The sequence below is a fragment of the Geotrypetes seraphini genome, chromosome 2 (genome assembly GCF_902459505.1).
Source record: "Geotrypetes seraphini chromosome 2, aGeoSer1.1, whole genome shotgun sequence".
Classification (NCBI taxonomy): domain Eukaryota; kingdom Metazoa; phylum Chordata; class Amphibia; order Gymnophiona; family Dermophiidae; genus Geotrypetes; species Geotrypetes seraphini.
Window position 1 is genome coordinate 381,272,156 of NC_047085.1, and position 17,877 is coordinate 381,290,032.

Below are 17,877 nucleotides of genomic sequence, written 5' to 3' on the forward strand. Positions count from 1 at the left end.
GGAATAAACTACCTGAGTTTGTCCGTCACACCCCTTTCCTTGTTTAACCCTTTAATTGGCAGATGGTGAAATGACTGCTTTACATAACTTGATGCTGAATGAGAGCAACAGTGCCAAGCAACAGGCATTTGGAGATGCAGATCTTCTATAAGAGCCATAGAAGACACATGTTGCTTCTGAGCAACAATGCCAAATAAAGGGATAAAGCAGACTGAAAACCTGACTCATGTGCATGCTGGCAGACCTTGGGGGGGGGGGGGGGAGCATCTCCAATCTGCTGCCCGTGCTGGCCCCAGCTCTCCCTCTGTCACTTGCTGTCAGGAAGTGACTTCAGGGGGATTGGTGCAGGAGCACCTCCAGGTCCTTGTAGATGCCAAAAGCACTTGCAAAACACAAGCTGATGGAGCCAGGGTTCAGGTAGGGTTTGCTAAACCCCGCAGACAACTGAATGCAGATAGATTGCAGGCTTGCTAGGGTGTGTACACTTACTGCCTGGCCAGAGGAGCTACATGGGAATTGAAGATGGTTATGGGGTACTTTCTAGTGACATCTCTATTTTGAAAGGGAGATAATGATGCCCAGTTGGACATGGCAGGTGGGACTTAAAAGTTTCAGGGTCTATATTTGTGAACTGCTGGCACCATTCATATAAGTATGTCGGCATAGGGCAGAAGGCCAGAACAAAGGGGGGGGGGGAGTCTCAAATGTGCAGTTCTTCATTTTAGCCTTGCACACATGGGGGGAGGAAGACTTTGGGCCATGAGTGACATGCTCTGGCCTTTTCTGCATATTTGGTCCATGGGGATAGGGGAGGGGGCCTGATACCTATCCCACCAACTCACTGCCTATGACCCTGGCAAAGTATGGGACTTGCACATGGCTGATGCATGCATTCTAACAGCATTGTCTAAAACTCACCTTTCCAGGGACCTTCTAATGAGCCTGCAGATCCTCATGGCCATATTATGGGGAGGCGGCTTTTGGTGGTATTTGAGAATTTCTATCCTGTGACTGAGGCACATGAGGACCAGGAGATGACTTTCCTTTTGGGCAAAATTTGGCTCATGTGGGGCTTACATTCTCTACAGACCTCTGACTCAAATGCAACAAATTAATAAAGATCTGATTGTGGATATCCGAAAGTTTGGAAGGTGCTGCTGTTGGGTGATTTCAATGTGCTGGATGCTGACTGGAAAGTTCCGTCTGCGGAATCGGAAATAAGTAGGGAGATTGTGGATGCCTTTCAAGAGGCTCTGCTCATACAAATAGTGACAGAACCCATGAGGGAAAAAGCGATACTGGATCTGGTGCTCACAAATGGGGAGAGTATCTCTAAAGTTCAAGTGGGTGCCCACCTGGGAAGTAGTGATCATCAAATAGTTTGGTTCGATATAACAGCTACAGGGAAGGGTAGCCACATAAAACTCAAAGTCCTAGATTTCAAACGTACAGACTTTAGTAAAATGGGAGAGTACCTGAAGAAAGAACTGTTAGGAATGTGAGAGAGAATAAAGCATGGATACATCCCGGTAAGTCCTGACATTAGCAAGCCAGGTGAAGTGGGATACATCCCGGTAAGTCCTGACATTAGCCAGGTGAAGGGGGATGGGAAAAAGACAAAGATCACTTTTCTCTTTACAGAACAAACTGCCCTCACCCCCTGCAACTGAAATCTACCTTATCTATCTCTGCAGATGATAGAAACAGTAGATTAACTATGGAAAGATATTTCACCATTAACTGAAGAGCATGCAAAGATGGAGAAATACGCTGTTTTATGAGTTCAATTAGCTACTGTAAAAATAAAATTAGAGAAAAAGCAACAGGTCCTGAGGCTGTGGGCTAGCTGTGGTTTTACACCAAGGCCCACCCAGCCAGATATCATAAAAAGATAAACAGACCGTGGTCAGAAGACAGAATTCTCAGAAGAAAGAATTCATAAGAAAAATCATCTAATAGAAAGTATCAGAGATGTTTAAAGTTGGGAGGGGGGCTTGTGCTCGGAAATACTAATATGGTGGGGAAACAGGCATTTCGGGGAAAAGGTAGGTTTTACGGAAAACAGAGTGGACATATAACATGACGTAGATGAGAATAGCCAATAAATGAATGTAGTTAGGCAGTAATGCATAAGTAAATAGCCAATAAGGATGTATCATGTGATGTAAACCAACGTGGTGTTGGCCACTAAGAAATGTATAAAAACCAGGCCTTTAGAAGGGAGAGGTCAGAACAGACATCAGAGGACCTCTAGGCCTAGAGGTCACCTTCTGTTACGCTATATGCAAAATGATTTATTCCTGTAAGCTGTTATTGATTAGCTAAATAAATATATACTTATTGAAACCAGTATATAGCGTTCGAGGTCTCATTACCGAGGTAGGCCTGGACAGCTGCCTACTTCAAATGGAGGACATAAGAGAAGTGGAAAATCAGTGGTATAAGCTGAAAAGAGCAATAAAAATGGCTACCTACTTTTATGTGAAGAAAATAAAGAAAACCAAGAAAAAAAGAAAACTGATATGGTTCTCTAAACTAGTGGCGGAGAAAATAAAGGCAAAAGAGTTGGCGTTTGTGAAATATTAAAAAAAAACTCAAGAAGAGTGTATAGAAAGGACTACCAGGTGAAACTGAAAGAAGCCAAGAGAGAGATACGACTGGCGCTAGCGCTAGCAGAAGAGCAAATGGCTAAAAATGTAAAAAAGGGAGACTAAAATGTTTTCAGATATATTAATGAAAGGAGGAAGATGAAAAATGAAATTGTAAGACTAAAAGATGCTATGAACCAACATGTGGAGAGTGATGAGGAAAAGGCAAACATGCTAAATAAATACTTCTGTTCTGTGTTCATGGAAGAAAGTCCTGGAGAAGGACCGAGATTGTCTGGCAACATTACACACAAGAATGGAGTAGATACCGGACTGTTCATGGAAGAAAGTGTTTATGAACAACTTGAAAAATTGAAAATGGCAAAGTGATGGGACTGGATGGGATCCATCCTAAGATATTGAGGGAGCTCAGAGAGGTTCTGGCGGGTCCTATCCGTCCTGAAGACGGAGGGTGGTTCCTGGGGACTTGAGAAGAGCGGATATGGTGCCAATTCACAAAAGTGGTCACAGAGATGAAGTGGGAAACTACAGACAAGTAAGTCTCACTTTGGTTATTGGAAAAATAATGGAAGCGTTGCTTAAAGAAAGGATAGTGAAATTCCTAGAATTGAATGGGTTACAGGATCCGAGGCAACGTGGCTTTTTACTAAAGGTAAATCATGCCAAACGAGTCTGATTGAATTTTTTGATTGGATGGCCAGAGAATTGGACCAAGGACATATGCTAGATGTAATTTACTTAGATTTCAGCAAAGCCTTTGACACGGTTCCTCATAGGAGGCTCTTGAACAAACTTGATGGGCTGAAGTTAGGACCCAAAGTTGTGAACTGGATTAGAAATTGGTTGATGGACAGATGTCAGAGGGTGGTGGTTAATGGAATTTGCTCGGTGGAAGGAAAGGTGAGTAGTGGAGTCCCTCAGGGATCAGTGCTGGGGTCGATCCTTTTCAATATGTTTGTGAGCAACATTGCTGAAGGGTTAGAAGGAAAGGTTTGCCTCTTTGCGGATGATACCAAGATTTGTAACAGAGCAGACACTGAGGAAGGAGTGGAAAACATGAAAAAGGATCTGCAAAAGTTAGAGGAATGGTCTAATATCTGGCAACTAAAATTCAATGCAAAAAAGTGCAGAGTAATGCATTTGGGGATTAGAAATCGGAAAGAGCCGTATGTGCTGGGAGGTGAGAGGCTGATATGCACAGATGGGGAGATGGAACTTGGGGTCTGAAGATCTAAAGGTCAGAAACAGTGTGACAAGGCGGTGGCTGTTGCCAGAAGGATGCTGGGCTGTATAGAAAGAGGCGTAGCCAATAGAAGGTATCGATGCCACTGTACAGGTTGTTGGTGAAGCTCCACTTGGAGTATTGTGTTCAATTTTGGAGACCTTATCTGGCAAAGGATATAAGAAGACTTGAAGCGGTGCAGAGGAAGGCAATGAAAATGGTAGGAGGATTGTGCCAAAAGACGTATGATGAGAGATTGGAAGCCCTGAATATGTATACCCTAGAGGAAAGGAGGGACAGGGGAGATATAATTCAGACGTTCAAATACTTGAAAGGTATTAATGTAGAACAAAATTTTTTCCAGAGAAAGGAAAATGGTAAAACCAGAGGGCATAATCTGAGGTTGAGGGGTGGTAGACTCAACAGTAATGTTAGGACATTTTTCTTTACAGAGAGGGTGGTTGATGCCTGGAATGTGCTCCCGAGGGAGGTGGTGGAGAGGAAAATGGTGACAAAGTTTTTTTTAAAAAAAAGCGTAGGATGAACACAGAGGATCTCTAATCAGAAAATAATGGTATAAATTGAAGAACTAAGGCCAGTACTGGGCAGACTTGCACAGTCTGGGTCACATATATGATCATTCAGTTGAGGATGGGCTGGGATGGTTGTCAATGGACTCCAGTAGATGCACAATACCGAGCAGAGCTCTGGGTTTCTGGCCCAGAAATATCTAAGAAAAAGAACAATTTAAATTAAATTATTATATTATAGAGAGTGTATATTTGGGCAGACTGGATGGACCATTCAGATCTTTTATCTGCTATCATTTACTATGTTACTGACTGATAAACACCTTTACACATGCAGCGCTATATATGGAGGTGTTGCATGTGAAGTGAATGTCATTCCTGTCATGACAGATAACATCCAGCCACCATACATTTAGGCATTTTTACTAGGTGATTTTGAAACAGGAAAGATTTTTAAGGAAAATGCAGATGTTGATCTGCAGTGTGTCCTAAATTGGAACGTTTTATAGGATGATTTTTGAACATTGAAACATTGGGAATGTTTAGCTTTAGACTTTTTTTTGTACTTAGACATTATATTGAAAGTGTCCCTGCATGTATTACCTTCAACAAGAAAGTTTAAGAAGGTGGGGTAGGTATAGTCTTTTCTTCAACTGATTTTCATACAACTAGAGTTTTAGAAAAAGAACTACCCTTTTTGTATTTTTTTAAAATACTTAACATTAAATTGCTTGTGTTGAAAACTTTATTTTTTAAAAAAGGTTTTGTGGTCAGACAATACAAAATTTTTCCAATATAGCAAAGTTCACTCAGTGATGATAGTACTTGATATAGCTGGTTCCCTTTTTCTAAAATACGATACTGTATTAGACTTATGTATGGTGTTGTCTTTAGACTTATTGTATTGTATTATATTTAGACTCGTTGTATTATATTGTACTGTGTTATATACACTCATTGTATTGTATTGTATTGTATTGTTTTGTCTTGTATTGTATGTTGACTTATTGTATTGTATTGTGACCTTGTTATTCGCTGAATGTCCAGCCTTCTTACAGTGTGAACCGCCTAGAAGTCACCTGACTATGGCGGTATAGAAAAATAAAGTTATTATTATTATTATTATTATAAAAGGTCTCCTGTAAGTGCTTGGTTAACTATCAGTACAGTGTCGGCATCTATGAGACAAACTTGTTTTTTCTGTTGCATAGAGCATTATGGACCCCTGTTCGGTTACAAAAATTGGATAGCTCTAAGTCTAATAAATGTTGGCACTGTCATCTCGAAGCAGGGACTTTAGATCATTTATTATTCTATTGTCCATTTATTATGACTTTTTGGAAATCAATTTGGGACCAAATTAATTGTTTATTAGAAAATCCAGTGGCACTGTCATATGATACTGTATTATTTGGTATGTCAATGAGAGCAAAGAGTCAGATATCATCATAATAATAAGCTATTACTCATAATGACTGGGGTTGCCATTCATCAAATTACTTATAACTGGAAGAACTGGAGTAGACTAAATTATAATTTTTGGTGGAATTCATTATGTCATATGTATAAAATGGAAAGAGTAATAGCAACACAGTGAGGATATATTAGGAAATTTCAAGATGTGTGGGAGCCATTAACAAAATTATGTAATGATTAGTTGTTACTTTTCCCTTAATTCTTAAAGTTCATTTTTCAGGGAGGGGGGGATTTTAAGTATAACATCTTATATAAAGTAATTTAATTACTTATTATGAAGGGGTGGGAAGGGAGGGAGATAAGATTTTATTATTGGTATTATTGCTGAATATTAAGTGATATTCTCAATATGCAAATGTGTTTATATATTATCACACTTATTGTACGTATAAAAATGAATAAAGATTTACAAAAAAAAGAATGGGTATTTTCCCACTGCCAACTTTGGGCGTCTAGCACCATATGACAAAATTTGACTTAGATGTTTGTTTTGAGTATGCCCCTCCACACATCTTAATGAAGTTTTTAGAAAGACATGTTTAATATTACTGGTATATTGGGATTGAGAATGGATTATCAGATTTATCAAGTGATAGGTATGAGATGTAAGGGTTTTCCCTTTTCTTTTCTTTAAATTGTCTATTTTTCTTTTGAAATTAGTCTTTTTACAAAGGCGCGTTAGCGGTTTAACGTGTGTAATAGTGTGCGCTAAACCGCCGGCTACGCTAGCCGCTACCACTTCCTCTTGAGCAGGAGGTAGATTTTTGGCTAGTGCAGGGGTTAGCTAAACTAAACTAAACCTTAGGTTTGTATACCGCACCATCTCTGCAAGCGTAGAGCTCAGCACGGTTTACAGAGGTTGAGAGGAAAGGAACTACAAAGAAAGAACAAGCTCCGATCCCATATAGGGAGGAGCGAGGCCAAATCGGCCGAAGCCGGAGCGAATAGATAGGTGGGGGGGGAGGGGGAAGGGAGGAGGATAGGAAAGCGCCAATCAGCGAGGGATGGGAGGGGGGAGGGTTAGGAGAAGAAGGGGAAGCGGAAGGGAGGTCGCCCCTTTTCCCGACGGCGGTCCAGGGAGATCGACGTGACTTTCCCTTCCGCTCACCCACTGCATCAATTAGTTTGTCTCTCACCTTGCTGGAGAGCTCCGGTGAAGCTGGCAGTGGCAGGTAAGCACAGCATATGGGTAGAAGGCTGACATCTTTACAGTGGTTAAGACATGGGGCACGTCGCCTTGCTTGGACGGCAGGGGGCCAGGCCATGATCTTCACAACAACGTACAGCTGATGAGGGGACACCTCCTTGAACGGGAAGGGTCCGGTGAGATGGGGAAGCTTGTACGGCGCCCCACATTGTGCGGGATAGAGAGCCAGATGCTGTGCGCCTGACCATCAGTTCCTTATATGTTGCCCGGTGATGTACATCGTGTGTTATGCCATTTTCTGAAGTGCGGTTACAGTGTACAGTTCATCACCGTTCATGCTTGATTATGATGTTCAGTTGATAAGTTTGATGTATTTGTGCTGTTATGGCTGCGGCCAAATAAATTCCACTTGAGTTGACAAGCGCCTGAGTGTCATCATTGTGCAACGCTAGACCATGAAGGGTATGAGCAACAGTGCTGAGTGCACGATTTGGGGATATAGGAGAGGGACTGAGAAGATAGAGAGGGACAGGGTACTAGAGAACGGGAGGTGATTAGATTTTTGAAAAGAGCCAAGTTTTCAAGTGTTTGCGGAAGGATTGGAAGGAGCTAGAATTTCTGAGCGGGGATGAGAGGTTGTTCCAGAGTTCTGTGGTTCTAAAAGGGAGGGATGTTCCAAGTTTTCCTGCGCGGGATATACCTTTTATAGATGGGAAAGATAGTTTCAGTTTTTGGGAGGATCTAGTAGAGAGCGGGTTTGAGGAATTCCAAAGGAGTGGGATAACGGGAGGAAGGACGCCATATAGAATCTTGAAGGCTATGCAGGCACATTTATAGAGGACTCTGGAGTATACTGGGAGCCAGTGAAGCTTGGAGAGGAGTGGGGAGACGTGGTCGAACTTTCCTTTTGCGAAAATAAGCTTGATGAAAAGTTACGCGCGTTAAACCCGCTAACGCACCTTCGTAAAAGGAGTCCTATATTTTCTCAAATTTATAGGGGCTTTACTTGGTTGAAATTATTAGTGCTGTATTTTATTTATTCCTATAAGATTTGCTGTTCTTTTCATCCATTGTTGCTTTACATTGTACAAAGTAAAACTAAGAAATTAGAAGTAAAAACAAAAGAAAAATATAACCTCCTTTCAATTGTTTCAGAATACAAAACCCTATGTGGAACCTTGGCATCATGTACAGTAGTTACATACGGTGTCAGGTCAAAAGCGCGCCGGGACAAAGGCGCGCCCAGACAATTGAGCGCAGTGCGGAGGCGCGCGCCGCTCTAAATTACTGTTTTTAAGGCTCCGACGGGGGTGTGTGGGGGGAACCCCCCCCACTTTACTAAATAGACATCGCGCCGCGTTGTGGGGGGGGGTTTGGGGGGTTGTAACCCCCCACATTTTACTGAAAACTTCACTTTTTCCCTGTTTTTAGGGAAAAAGTTAAGTTTACAGTAAAATGTGGAGGGTTACAACCCCCCAAACCCCTCATAACGCCGGCGCGATGTCTATTAAGTAAAGTGGGGGGTTCCCGCTCCCCCGTCGGAGCCCTAAAAACAGTAATTTAGAGTGGCGCGCGCCTCTGCGCTGCGCTCAATTGTCCGGGCGCGCCTTTTGTCTTTCGCGACGTTGTCTGTGAACCGTTACATACATCACTTTGCACTTTCCATTTGGCTTCCTAGTTTCCCAGTCTTGTAAGGGCCTCTTGTAATTTTTCACAATCCTGCTGCAATTTAACAACTTTAAATAACTTTTTGTCATCAGTAACTTTGATCACCTCATTTATTATTCCTGATTCCAGATCATTTATAAATATGTTAAAAAAAAACCCCAAAATAAAACAGTGGTCCCAGCATAGATCCCTGGATACTTTCACTAGTTAACCTTCTGTAAAGACAATATTGACCATTTAATACTATTCTCTGTATTCTATCTTTAAGCAGTTCTTAACCCACAATAGGACATTACCTCCTATCGCACAACTTGTTAATTTCCTCATGAGTTCTTGAGGTACTTTGACAAATGCTTTCTGAAAATCCAAATATACAATATCAATCAGCTCACTTTTATCCACATGTTTATTCACCCCTTCAAAGAAATGTCAACAAATTGTAAGAAATTAGGAGCCCTTTTTATACTTTAGCATGTCTATATTTCCAACTATTTAACAGTTATCTTATAGATTTGCAGTGAAAGAAAATAATACAAAGGTTTTATACAATTACCGTGGGCTGAGGTCAGGAGGTCCTATGCTGGATACTGTGGTAAGATGTAGCCTTAGATTTTTCTCTTTTTTTCTATTGTTGTAAAGGGGTTCTTGGTCTTGCCTTGTCCTTGAGCTTTGATTACAAATTCTAACAGGTGATTTAAATGGTACTGTTCCTGAGGAGAACTGGTTCAAATTCTTCCCTAAAGAGTTATTGCTTTCAGTTTTCTTATGTTTCGAGAACGTTGTGCTTCTAGTACAAATAGGAGATGGAGTCGGAGATGATTCTTCTCCTTGCTCATCTTCCTCATCTTCCACAATAGATGAAAGTCTCTTGTTTATGCTACCATTTCCCTTGGATTCTGTCTAAAAAAGTAGAAAAAGAAATTAACACTCAAAATTCTTTGTAAAAACCTATTGAACTAAATTTTCAAATCCTTATTGAGGGCAAAGATATGTTATAAGGTGCACTTTTTACTCATTTTACCCCTCCCCCCCTTTTACTAAGCCATGGTAGAGGTTTCTACCACAGCCCGGAGCACTAAATGCTCCAACACCCATAGAATTCTATGAGTGTTGGAGCATTTAGCGCTCTGGGCAACGGTAGAAACTTCTACCACGGCATAGTAAAAGGAGGAGGCGGGTGGGTAAATTAACTATTGCTAAATTTTACTAAACCGTGGTAGAGTTTCTTACCGCAGGCTGGTGAGTAAAATGCTCCAATGCTCATAGGAATTGAATGAGTGTCAGAGTATTTGCCTTGCAGGCCCACAGCAAAAAGCTCTACCGGAGTTTAGTAAAAGGAGCCCTATGTTACTATCTCCCTCTTTTACGAATGTCCATTGTGGGTTTTAACACAGGCAGTGGCAGTAACTGCTCTGATGCTTATAGAATTCCTATGAGCGTTGGATCAGTTACCGCTGCTGCCGGTGCTATAACCCGCGCTATGCGTTCGTAAAAGAGGGGTTAGCAAATGCTAATGGCTACCTTAGGACAAAAAACAGTGCTATTTAGGGCACAGTTATCAACATGAGATCTAGTTACTAATAACTATGGTGAACAGTACATGTCTTAACAATAGTCCATATTTATAACTTTCCCCCTCAGTTCATATAAGGGCACTCTTATATTTAATAGATGGCTATTAAAAAAGATGATTCATCCCGGTCGCCTTTACTCAATTAATGTTCAGGAGCTCCTTGATAGTACTTCTTGACAATTGGAACGCTGGAGAGATTTGCCTCTTACACTGCTTGGTAGAATAGCGTTGATCCGCATGGTCATCTTGCCCCAATAGCTCTATGTCACAGGTGTCAAAGTCGGTCCTTGAGGGCCGCAATCCAGTAAGGTTTTCAGGATTTCCCCAATGAATATGCACGAGATCTATTAGCATACAATGAAAGCAGTGCATGCAAATAGATCTCATGCATATTCATTAGGGAAATCCTGAAAACCTGACTGGATTGCGGCCCTCGAGGACCAACTTTGACACCCCTGCTCTGTGTGTTCCGTATTCTCCCGTTGTGCCTTCTCAAGAAAGACTTGCGGGCTTTAAATCAGGTATTGTCATGGTTTTGTTGGCAGGGGAGGAAACCCAGGTTGCGATATGATTTCCTGATGGATGGGTGGCAGCAGGGGGGGTCTCGGCATCCCAACTTTTGGGTTGTACAATTTAGCTTGTCTTTTGCGCCACATGAAAGACTGGTTGTTTGGGGAACTTCTATTTACCCCTACGTTTCTTGAGGCTGCCCTTTATGCCCCATACTCTTCCCATACAAGTTACCTTTTGGGCCGCTCTGCTGCTGGCACCATTGATCAAGTAGTGATGGATGTTCTGGGCGCTTTTGGGATCTTACCCAAAGGGGATCGCTGGCTGTGTCATAAGGTGTATCTCCTTCCTTGCAGATGTATTATGCAACAGTGGACCTCTCCGAGCCCCCTTACTTTTTGGCAGTGGAGAGCCCACCTCCATGATTTGGTTCTTTGGGAGGCACGGGAGATGAGGAGCTCTCTTAACGCCGCCGTTATTTTTTGCTTCTCTGGGACCCATATTCATGCTCCTTGTCTCCTAGGGGGGGCGCAGTCTTATTCTAAACACCCTTGCTTAATTGTTGGGTGTACTCTAGTTTGTTCTGGATCTTCGTATCTCTCTGCTCTTGGGGGGGGGGGAATGGGGGCAGGGCTTGTCTCTTGGAAGGTATGCCTAGAGCTGGTGGGTACCCTAGGGCAGGGGTAGGCAATTCCAGTCTGGATTTGCATGCACTGCCTCCTTGAGATTCAAATCTATCTCATGCATATTTATTGTGGATATCCTGAAAACCTGATCTGTCTCCGGCTCTTGAGGACTGGAATTGCCTACCCCTGCCCTAGGGTCATCAGAGTCCAGACCCTGGGGGGAGCATGTTTCTTCCCTTTTTTCGTAGGACTGGCTTGCCTGGTCCTTCTTTGGGCTTTCCGTGCTCAGGGGGTCCTCAGACTCCCATGCACCATGGAGGCAACCTCACAACCCACTCCCTTCTTGGGGGAGGGGGGATTGGAGGGGATTTCTGGGATTCATGGGGCTAGCATGACTTTGTACTGTTATGCCTTGTTCTAGTGGATTTCCCGCCTATTTTTGATGTTTTTTGCTGTTTTTTAATGGTTCTGCCTTCTTTCAGTTAATAAAAATTGTTTACAATTTAAAACAGATGGCTCAAGGGCCATGGTTGCATTTAGATGTTCAGATGTAATTTGAAAATGGCACAGAAAAACCATTAGCAGATTATCCCCTGATGGCCTAATTCTATAAATGGCACTGAAAACTATGTGGACATTTGGGCATGTGCCCAATTTCTCCACTCATTTTAACTGAACATGCTAATTGGCGCTGAAAATTCGATGCTAATAATCAATTGCTGGTGCTCATTGGCATCAAATGAAATTTGCATATGCATATTTAGGCACCAGGATCTGTGCATACATTTTCTATGTGTTTCCAAACAGGGTGTATGGGTCATGGAAGGGTCATGGGCTGATCAAGAGTTTCCTGAAATTAATACACGCTGTTACAAAATAAAGGGGATCTGCGCCTAATGTGGGCACCAGGATTTATACCAGGGTTTAGTTGGTACAAATCCTCATGCCTAAAGTTAGGCATAGAGCCTGCACTAAGCGCTATTCTATAAATGACATCTAACTTTGAGCGTTTGTTTTGCTGCTGCCGACTTTTTGGCACCATTTCTGAATGGCTAAACGTAACACTATAGAATTACTCCCTACATATACCTAAAGGGATTGCAAACATTTAACACTGAGTATGCATACAAATCACTAAAACACTGGCATATACACATGTGTATGTGCACATACTGTATGTATGTAAATGCACAATTCTGGCTACATATTATTCTATCAAAGAATAACTCTTCTGTAGTAAAACTCGGATGCCCCATAAACCACCATTTACTGTTTAAATCAATTGTGTAGAGATCTCTACACAATTGATTTAAATAGTAAATTTGGGCATTTACAGACATACAGTTTATGGGGCATCTACGTTTTACTACAGAATATAAGAGTTATTCTTTGATTTAACCTGTATGGTGCTCACTATTACACATTACTCTATAACATAGCACCAATATGTGATGGTGTGTAGTTTCAGGATAGGTATATACATGGGCAAAGTCTGGGTTCAGCATGGGTGGATGCAGAGTTATGCATATAAATTATAGAATATTATAATTTGTGCTTGCGTTTTAGCAATTTAAAAGTATTTACACGGCTCTATGGCTCTGTTACACTAGTAGAATGTAAAGAAAAGTGGGCACCTAATTCCCTTTAAAGAATAAGTACTTAAATATAAATATTTACCTATGCATATAAGAATCTATTTTAAGTGGAAACATGGCATATAAATTTCCCATATCAGTTTACCTCCACTATAAATACAAATACTGTTGGCAATATTTGATTACATAATTTTTTACAGATGTCTTTCATTTCCTTAAATATTGTATGCTATTAGTTCCCACACAGCTTCTCCTATGCTTATGTGATATTGTTTATCCTAACCTAATACAATTTATTTTCTATTTGCAATAATCAGTCTTGAATTAGGTAGCAGTTAATTTGTATTATCTATAATTCAGGATTTTCAGTGGGGTGCATGAAAATAATTTGTCTTATTTGCTCTTTGGATCATTAATTCATCAATTGGTTTTAGGGATCCTTTTGCAAAGCTGTGGTACTGATTCCCCTGTGCCAAATGCACCAAAGCCGATAGGAATTGAATGGGCTTTGGTGCGTTTGCCACAGGGAAATCAGTACCACAGCTTTGTAAAAGGAGCCCTTAGTTTTTATTTCCTTCTGTAGGACCCAAGAGATAGACAGAGCTCTGGAGTCTCAATGTGTGGAGGGGGCGATAGTGCAGGAAGGAGGGTTTTAGATTTGTTAGGAACTGGATGACATACTAGGGAAGGGGGAACCTATTACACAAAGATGGGTCCCATCACCTTAACCAGGGTGGAACCAGGCTGCTGATATCAACATTTACAAAGGAGACAGAGTAGCTTTTAAAGTAGAAACTGGGGAAAAGCCGCTCAACAGGGCATGATTTGGAACAAGGTATCTTTAAAAGGGAAGACAGAGCATCCTGATAGCGAGATTGCAATATAGGCCATGGTAGACTAGGTTTCATTAAATACAGAGCAGGCTGATTTTAATGCTTGCAAATCAATGACAACTGTTGAGCAAATTGTAAATATATATGATAAATATTGTTTGAAATGTCTGAATGCAAATGCCAGAAGCCTAAGAAACAAGATGTGAGAGTTAGAATATATTGCACTAAATAAATAGATAGGTATAATAGGCAACTCTGAGACCTGGTGGAAGGAAGATAACCAATGGGACACTGTCATACCAAGATACAAACTATATCACAGTGATAGGGTGGATTGAATTGTTGGAGGCATTATGTTATATGTTAAGGAAGGCCTTGAATCGAATGGACTGAAAATTCTACAGAAGCAGAAACACACCTTGGAATCCCTATGGATAGAAATTCCACATGTAAAGGGGAAAAGGATAGTGATAGGAGTGTACTACCGTCTGCCTGACCAAGATGAATGGTCAGATGCTGAAATGTTATTAGGGAGGCTAACAAATTGGGTAACACAATAATAATGGAAAAAAGAAGACTATGATAACATACATCAGGAGTGAATGTTATTTAAAAATACCATCCTGGAAGCCCAGCCTACATATATTACATGTATTAAAAAAGGAGGAAGAAGACCAAACGGCAGCCAGCGTGGTTAACGAGTGAGTTGAAGGAAGCTATTAAAACTAATAAAAGAGAATCCTTAAGAAAGTGGAAGAAGGATCTGACTCAAAATGATTGTAAACAAACAAGGAATGTCAAGTCAAATGCAAGGTGCAAATAAGGAAGGTGAAGAGAGATCTTGAAAAGAAGATTGCGCTAGAAGCAAAAACACACTTTAAAAACTTTTTAGGTATATTTAAAGCAAGAAGCTGGGAAGATAATCAGTTGAACCACTAGACGACCAAGGGATAAAAAAGGGCTCTCAGGGAACAAGGGGCCATAGCAGAGAGATTAACCTTTTCCTATCGTGTGTCCCGGATGACGAGACATTCCAAAAATGACATACACAGTGGATAAACAGTCTGTATGGACTAATAAAGAGCCAGGAACACAAAATATTTGAATTTACAGACTTATGACTTATTTACATTATGTTTACAATAGCCGTAAATGATAACGGTGAATAATACAAAACTTTGCTAAAATAATTACGATTGGAACCAGCGTAACGTAAAATTTATTACAATAGGAAAAGGTTAAGGGCTCCTTTTACGAAGGTGTGCTATCGTTTTTAATGCACGCACTGGATTAGTGCATGCTATAGCGCGCGCTAGCTGAAAAACTACTACCTGCTCAAGAGGAGGCAGTAGCGGCTAGCGTATGTGACACTTTAGCGCATGCTATTCCGCGCATTAAGGCCCTAATGCGCCTTCGTAAAAGGAGCCCTAAATGAATTTTTTGCCTCTGTCTTCACTGAGGAAGATGTGGGGGAGTTACCAGTGCCAGAAACTGTATTCAATTCTGATGAACCAGAGAAACTCATACAAATCTCTGTAACACTGGATGATGTAATGGGTCAATTTGACAAATTGACCAGTAGCAAATCACCTGGACCGGATGGTATATATCCCAGAGTTCTGATAGAATTGAAAAATGAACTTGCAGAGCTATTGTTAGTAATTTGTAATTTTTCTTTAATAACCAGCATAGTACCGGAAGATTGGAGGGTGGCCAATCTTCCAGAGGTGATCTGAGAAATTATAGACCGGTGAGTCTGATGCCAGTGCCGGGCAAAATGGTAGAGACTATTATAAAGAACAAAATGAGTCTTTTCCACTAGTATCATGCCCTTAACTCTTTTACTACCATCTACCATACCCATTGTCTAACATGAATTTCAGTGTTTTCCTGAGCATAATAAACATATATGAAGTTTTATACTGTACAATAATAATATTTTTCAGGATTTATTGAGTCTTAATGCCTTGTCAGTTAAGTGATGAAGGGGCCAAGGAGCACCACTGTTGGACAGTGCTTAGGGCATCAGTTGGGCTTAATCTGGCTATGAGCTGATGTACCATTTTTATAACCAAATTCATACTTTTTTTAGCAACTTCTTTCATAGGGGTTCAGGGTCAATTGAGAAAAAAATAACATACCCAACAGGTAGGATTCGACCAGTTAGCCTCAAACAGGCAATTTAACCAACCAGGAACTGTTTCTGGGTGGTTAAATCATTTTGCATATTGACCTACAAATGTTTAGAAAAGGCACAAAAAGAATGTCATTACCATAACAGGGTGGGGGAGGGGGAATACAGAATTTTATTTGCTAAAAGATTCAAATGAGGTTATTTATGGTTAAGGTTTATTCATTTCTATTCTGCCTCAAATCAAGATAGATTAACAAAACACATATATTTCCAATCACATACGTACAGTAAAACAATTGACAAATCATACAACCCCCCACTTTTACTAGGCCATGGGAAGAGGTTTCTACAGCAGCCCGGAGTGCTAAATGCTCTGACACTGCTCCAACACTCATAGAATTCCTATGAATGCTGGAGAAGCATCAGAGCATTTAGCACTCTGGGCCATGGTAGAAACTTCTACCACAGATCAGTTAAAAAAAAAAAAAAAGGAGGGGGGGAGGAGGGGACAGATTGGATGGGAACAGTTAATAGTTAAAATGGCTGATTGAGGCCTATACAGTATCTCAAAAAACAATACAACAGCAATCCATATCCAGAATTTAGTGCCTGTTTTATAAAGCCGCGCTAGTGGCTGCAGTGCGGTAATGGCCCCGAAGCCCATAGAGATTTAAAGGGCTTTGGGGCTGTTGCCGCGCGGCTATGTAAAATAGGCCCTTAGCCTACTCACATATTACCTTCTCTATCCTCATGCCATCATCACTATAAATCAAGGAGAGCAAATAACTTTTTAAATATTTCTTCAACAGAATAAAGCCACTTACAGCTCTCATACCATTTGGCGCATGATTCTACTCTCGAAGGCCTACAATTAAGAGGGTGCGCCTGTGTGTGTTCTCACATTGGACCCTTCTTAAATCAGGGATCATAAGAAAATGTTCACCCTCTGATCACAATGACCTGCTTGGTGTATAAAGCTGTACATTTTACAGAAAGTACCATGTGGCCTTTCCCCATAAGGCTCGATAGAAAAGGAGTATTATTTTAAATTTAATTCAAGCTTTTATGAGCAGCCGAAGTCTGCCTTTCAAATAGGGAATAACATGATGATAATGGGGACAGCCATACAGTAAATGAGCTGCCGTAATTTGTGCTTCCTGAATAGATTTCAATACAGTATAACAAATTACAATTGCCCAAACCACTAGGTATTAGGCTCTGTACAACCGAATGAAAAATCCTGCATTAAACTCAATGGCTTCAATCTGTTCACTAACCAGAATTTGAAAAAAAAGATCTTAATTAGGGTCTGGAACTGTATTTTAAAGAACAAACATGAATCCAATATAATCCCCAAATTCTTAACCTGCATAGAGATCTGCACAGTTCAATCATTTAACTGAACATCAGATGGTATATCTACCACCTTATTTATTGCAAGTCACCATCATTTTTCAGTTTTGAACACATTCAGTGCTAATCTATTTTCTCCATTCAAGTTGGAGTGAAACATTAGCTGTAACTTTTCTATAGCATCAGCAATAGGACTGTTGAACAGAAACAGAAACTGGATATTATCTGCATATACAGTGGTGCCTCGCATAAAGAACGCCTCGCACAGCGAACGCTGCACACAACGAACTTCATGTCATGATTCATACAACGAACTTCGTTTCACACAACGAAGTCGCCCGAGCTTCCACGATCGCTGCCGATGTATTGCATCCTTCCGCGCAGGCACTGCAGGCAGTCGTTAGTCACTGCGCTTAACGCGTTTCACATAACGAACTTTTCGCATAACAAACTTGCTCCTGCAACGAATTAAGTTCGTTGTGTGAGGCACCACTGTATTTGATAGACAACATTCAATTCTCTCAACCTCCGACACAAAAGAATCAAATCAATGTTAAACAACACCTGGGATAAACATTTGTCTTAATATCTTTTGGGACAG

General features: G+C 40.9%; 1 protein-coding gene across 1 annotated transcript in view; it reads right to left on the bottom strand.

Moving 5' to 3' along the window:
- The window catches only part of KCNH8 (potassium voltage-gated channel subfamily H member 8), a 346,041-nt gene that overhangs the window by 28,006 nt on the left and 300,158 nt on the right, over positions 1-17,877 (bottom strand). Inside the window, exon 13 of the mRNA XM_033930671.1 lies at positions 9,206-9,552. Coding sequence (XP_033786562.1) covers positions 9,206-9,552 — 347 coding nt within the window. The remainder of the gene's footprint in view (positions 1-9,205; positions 9,553-17,877) is intronic.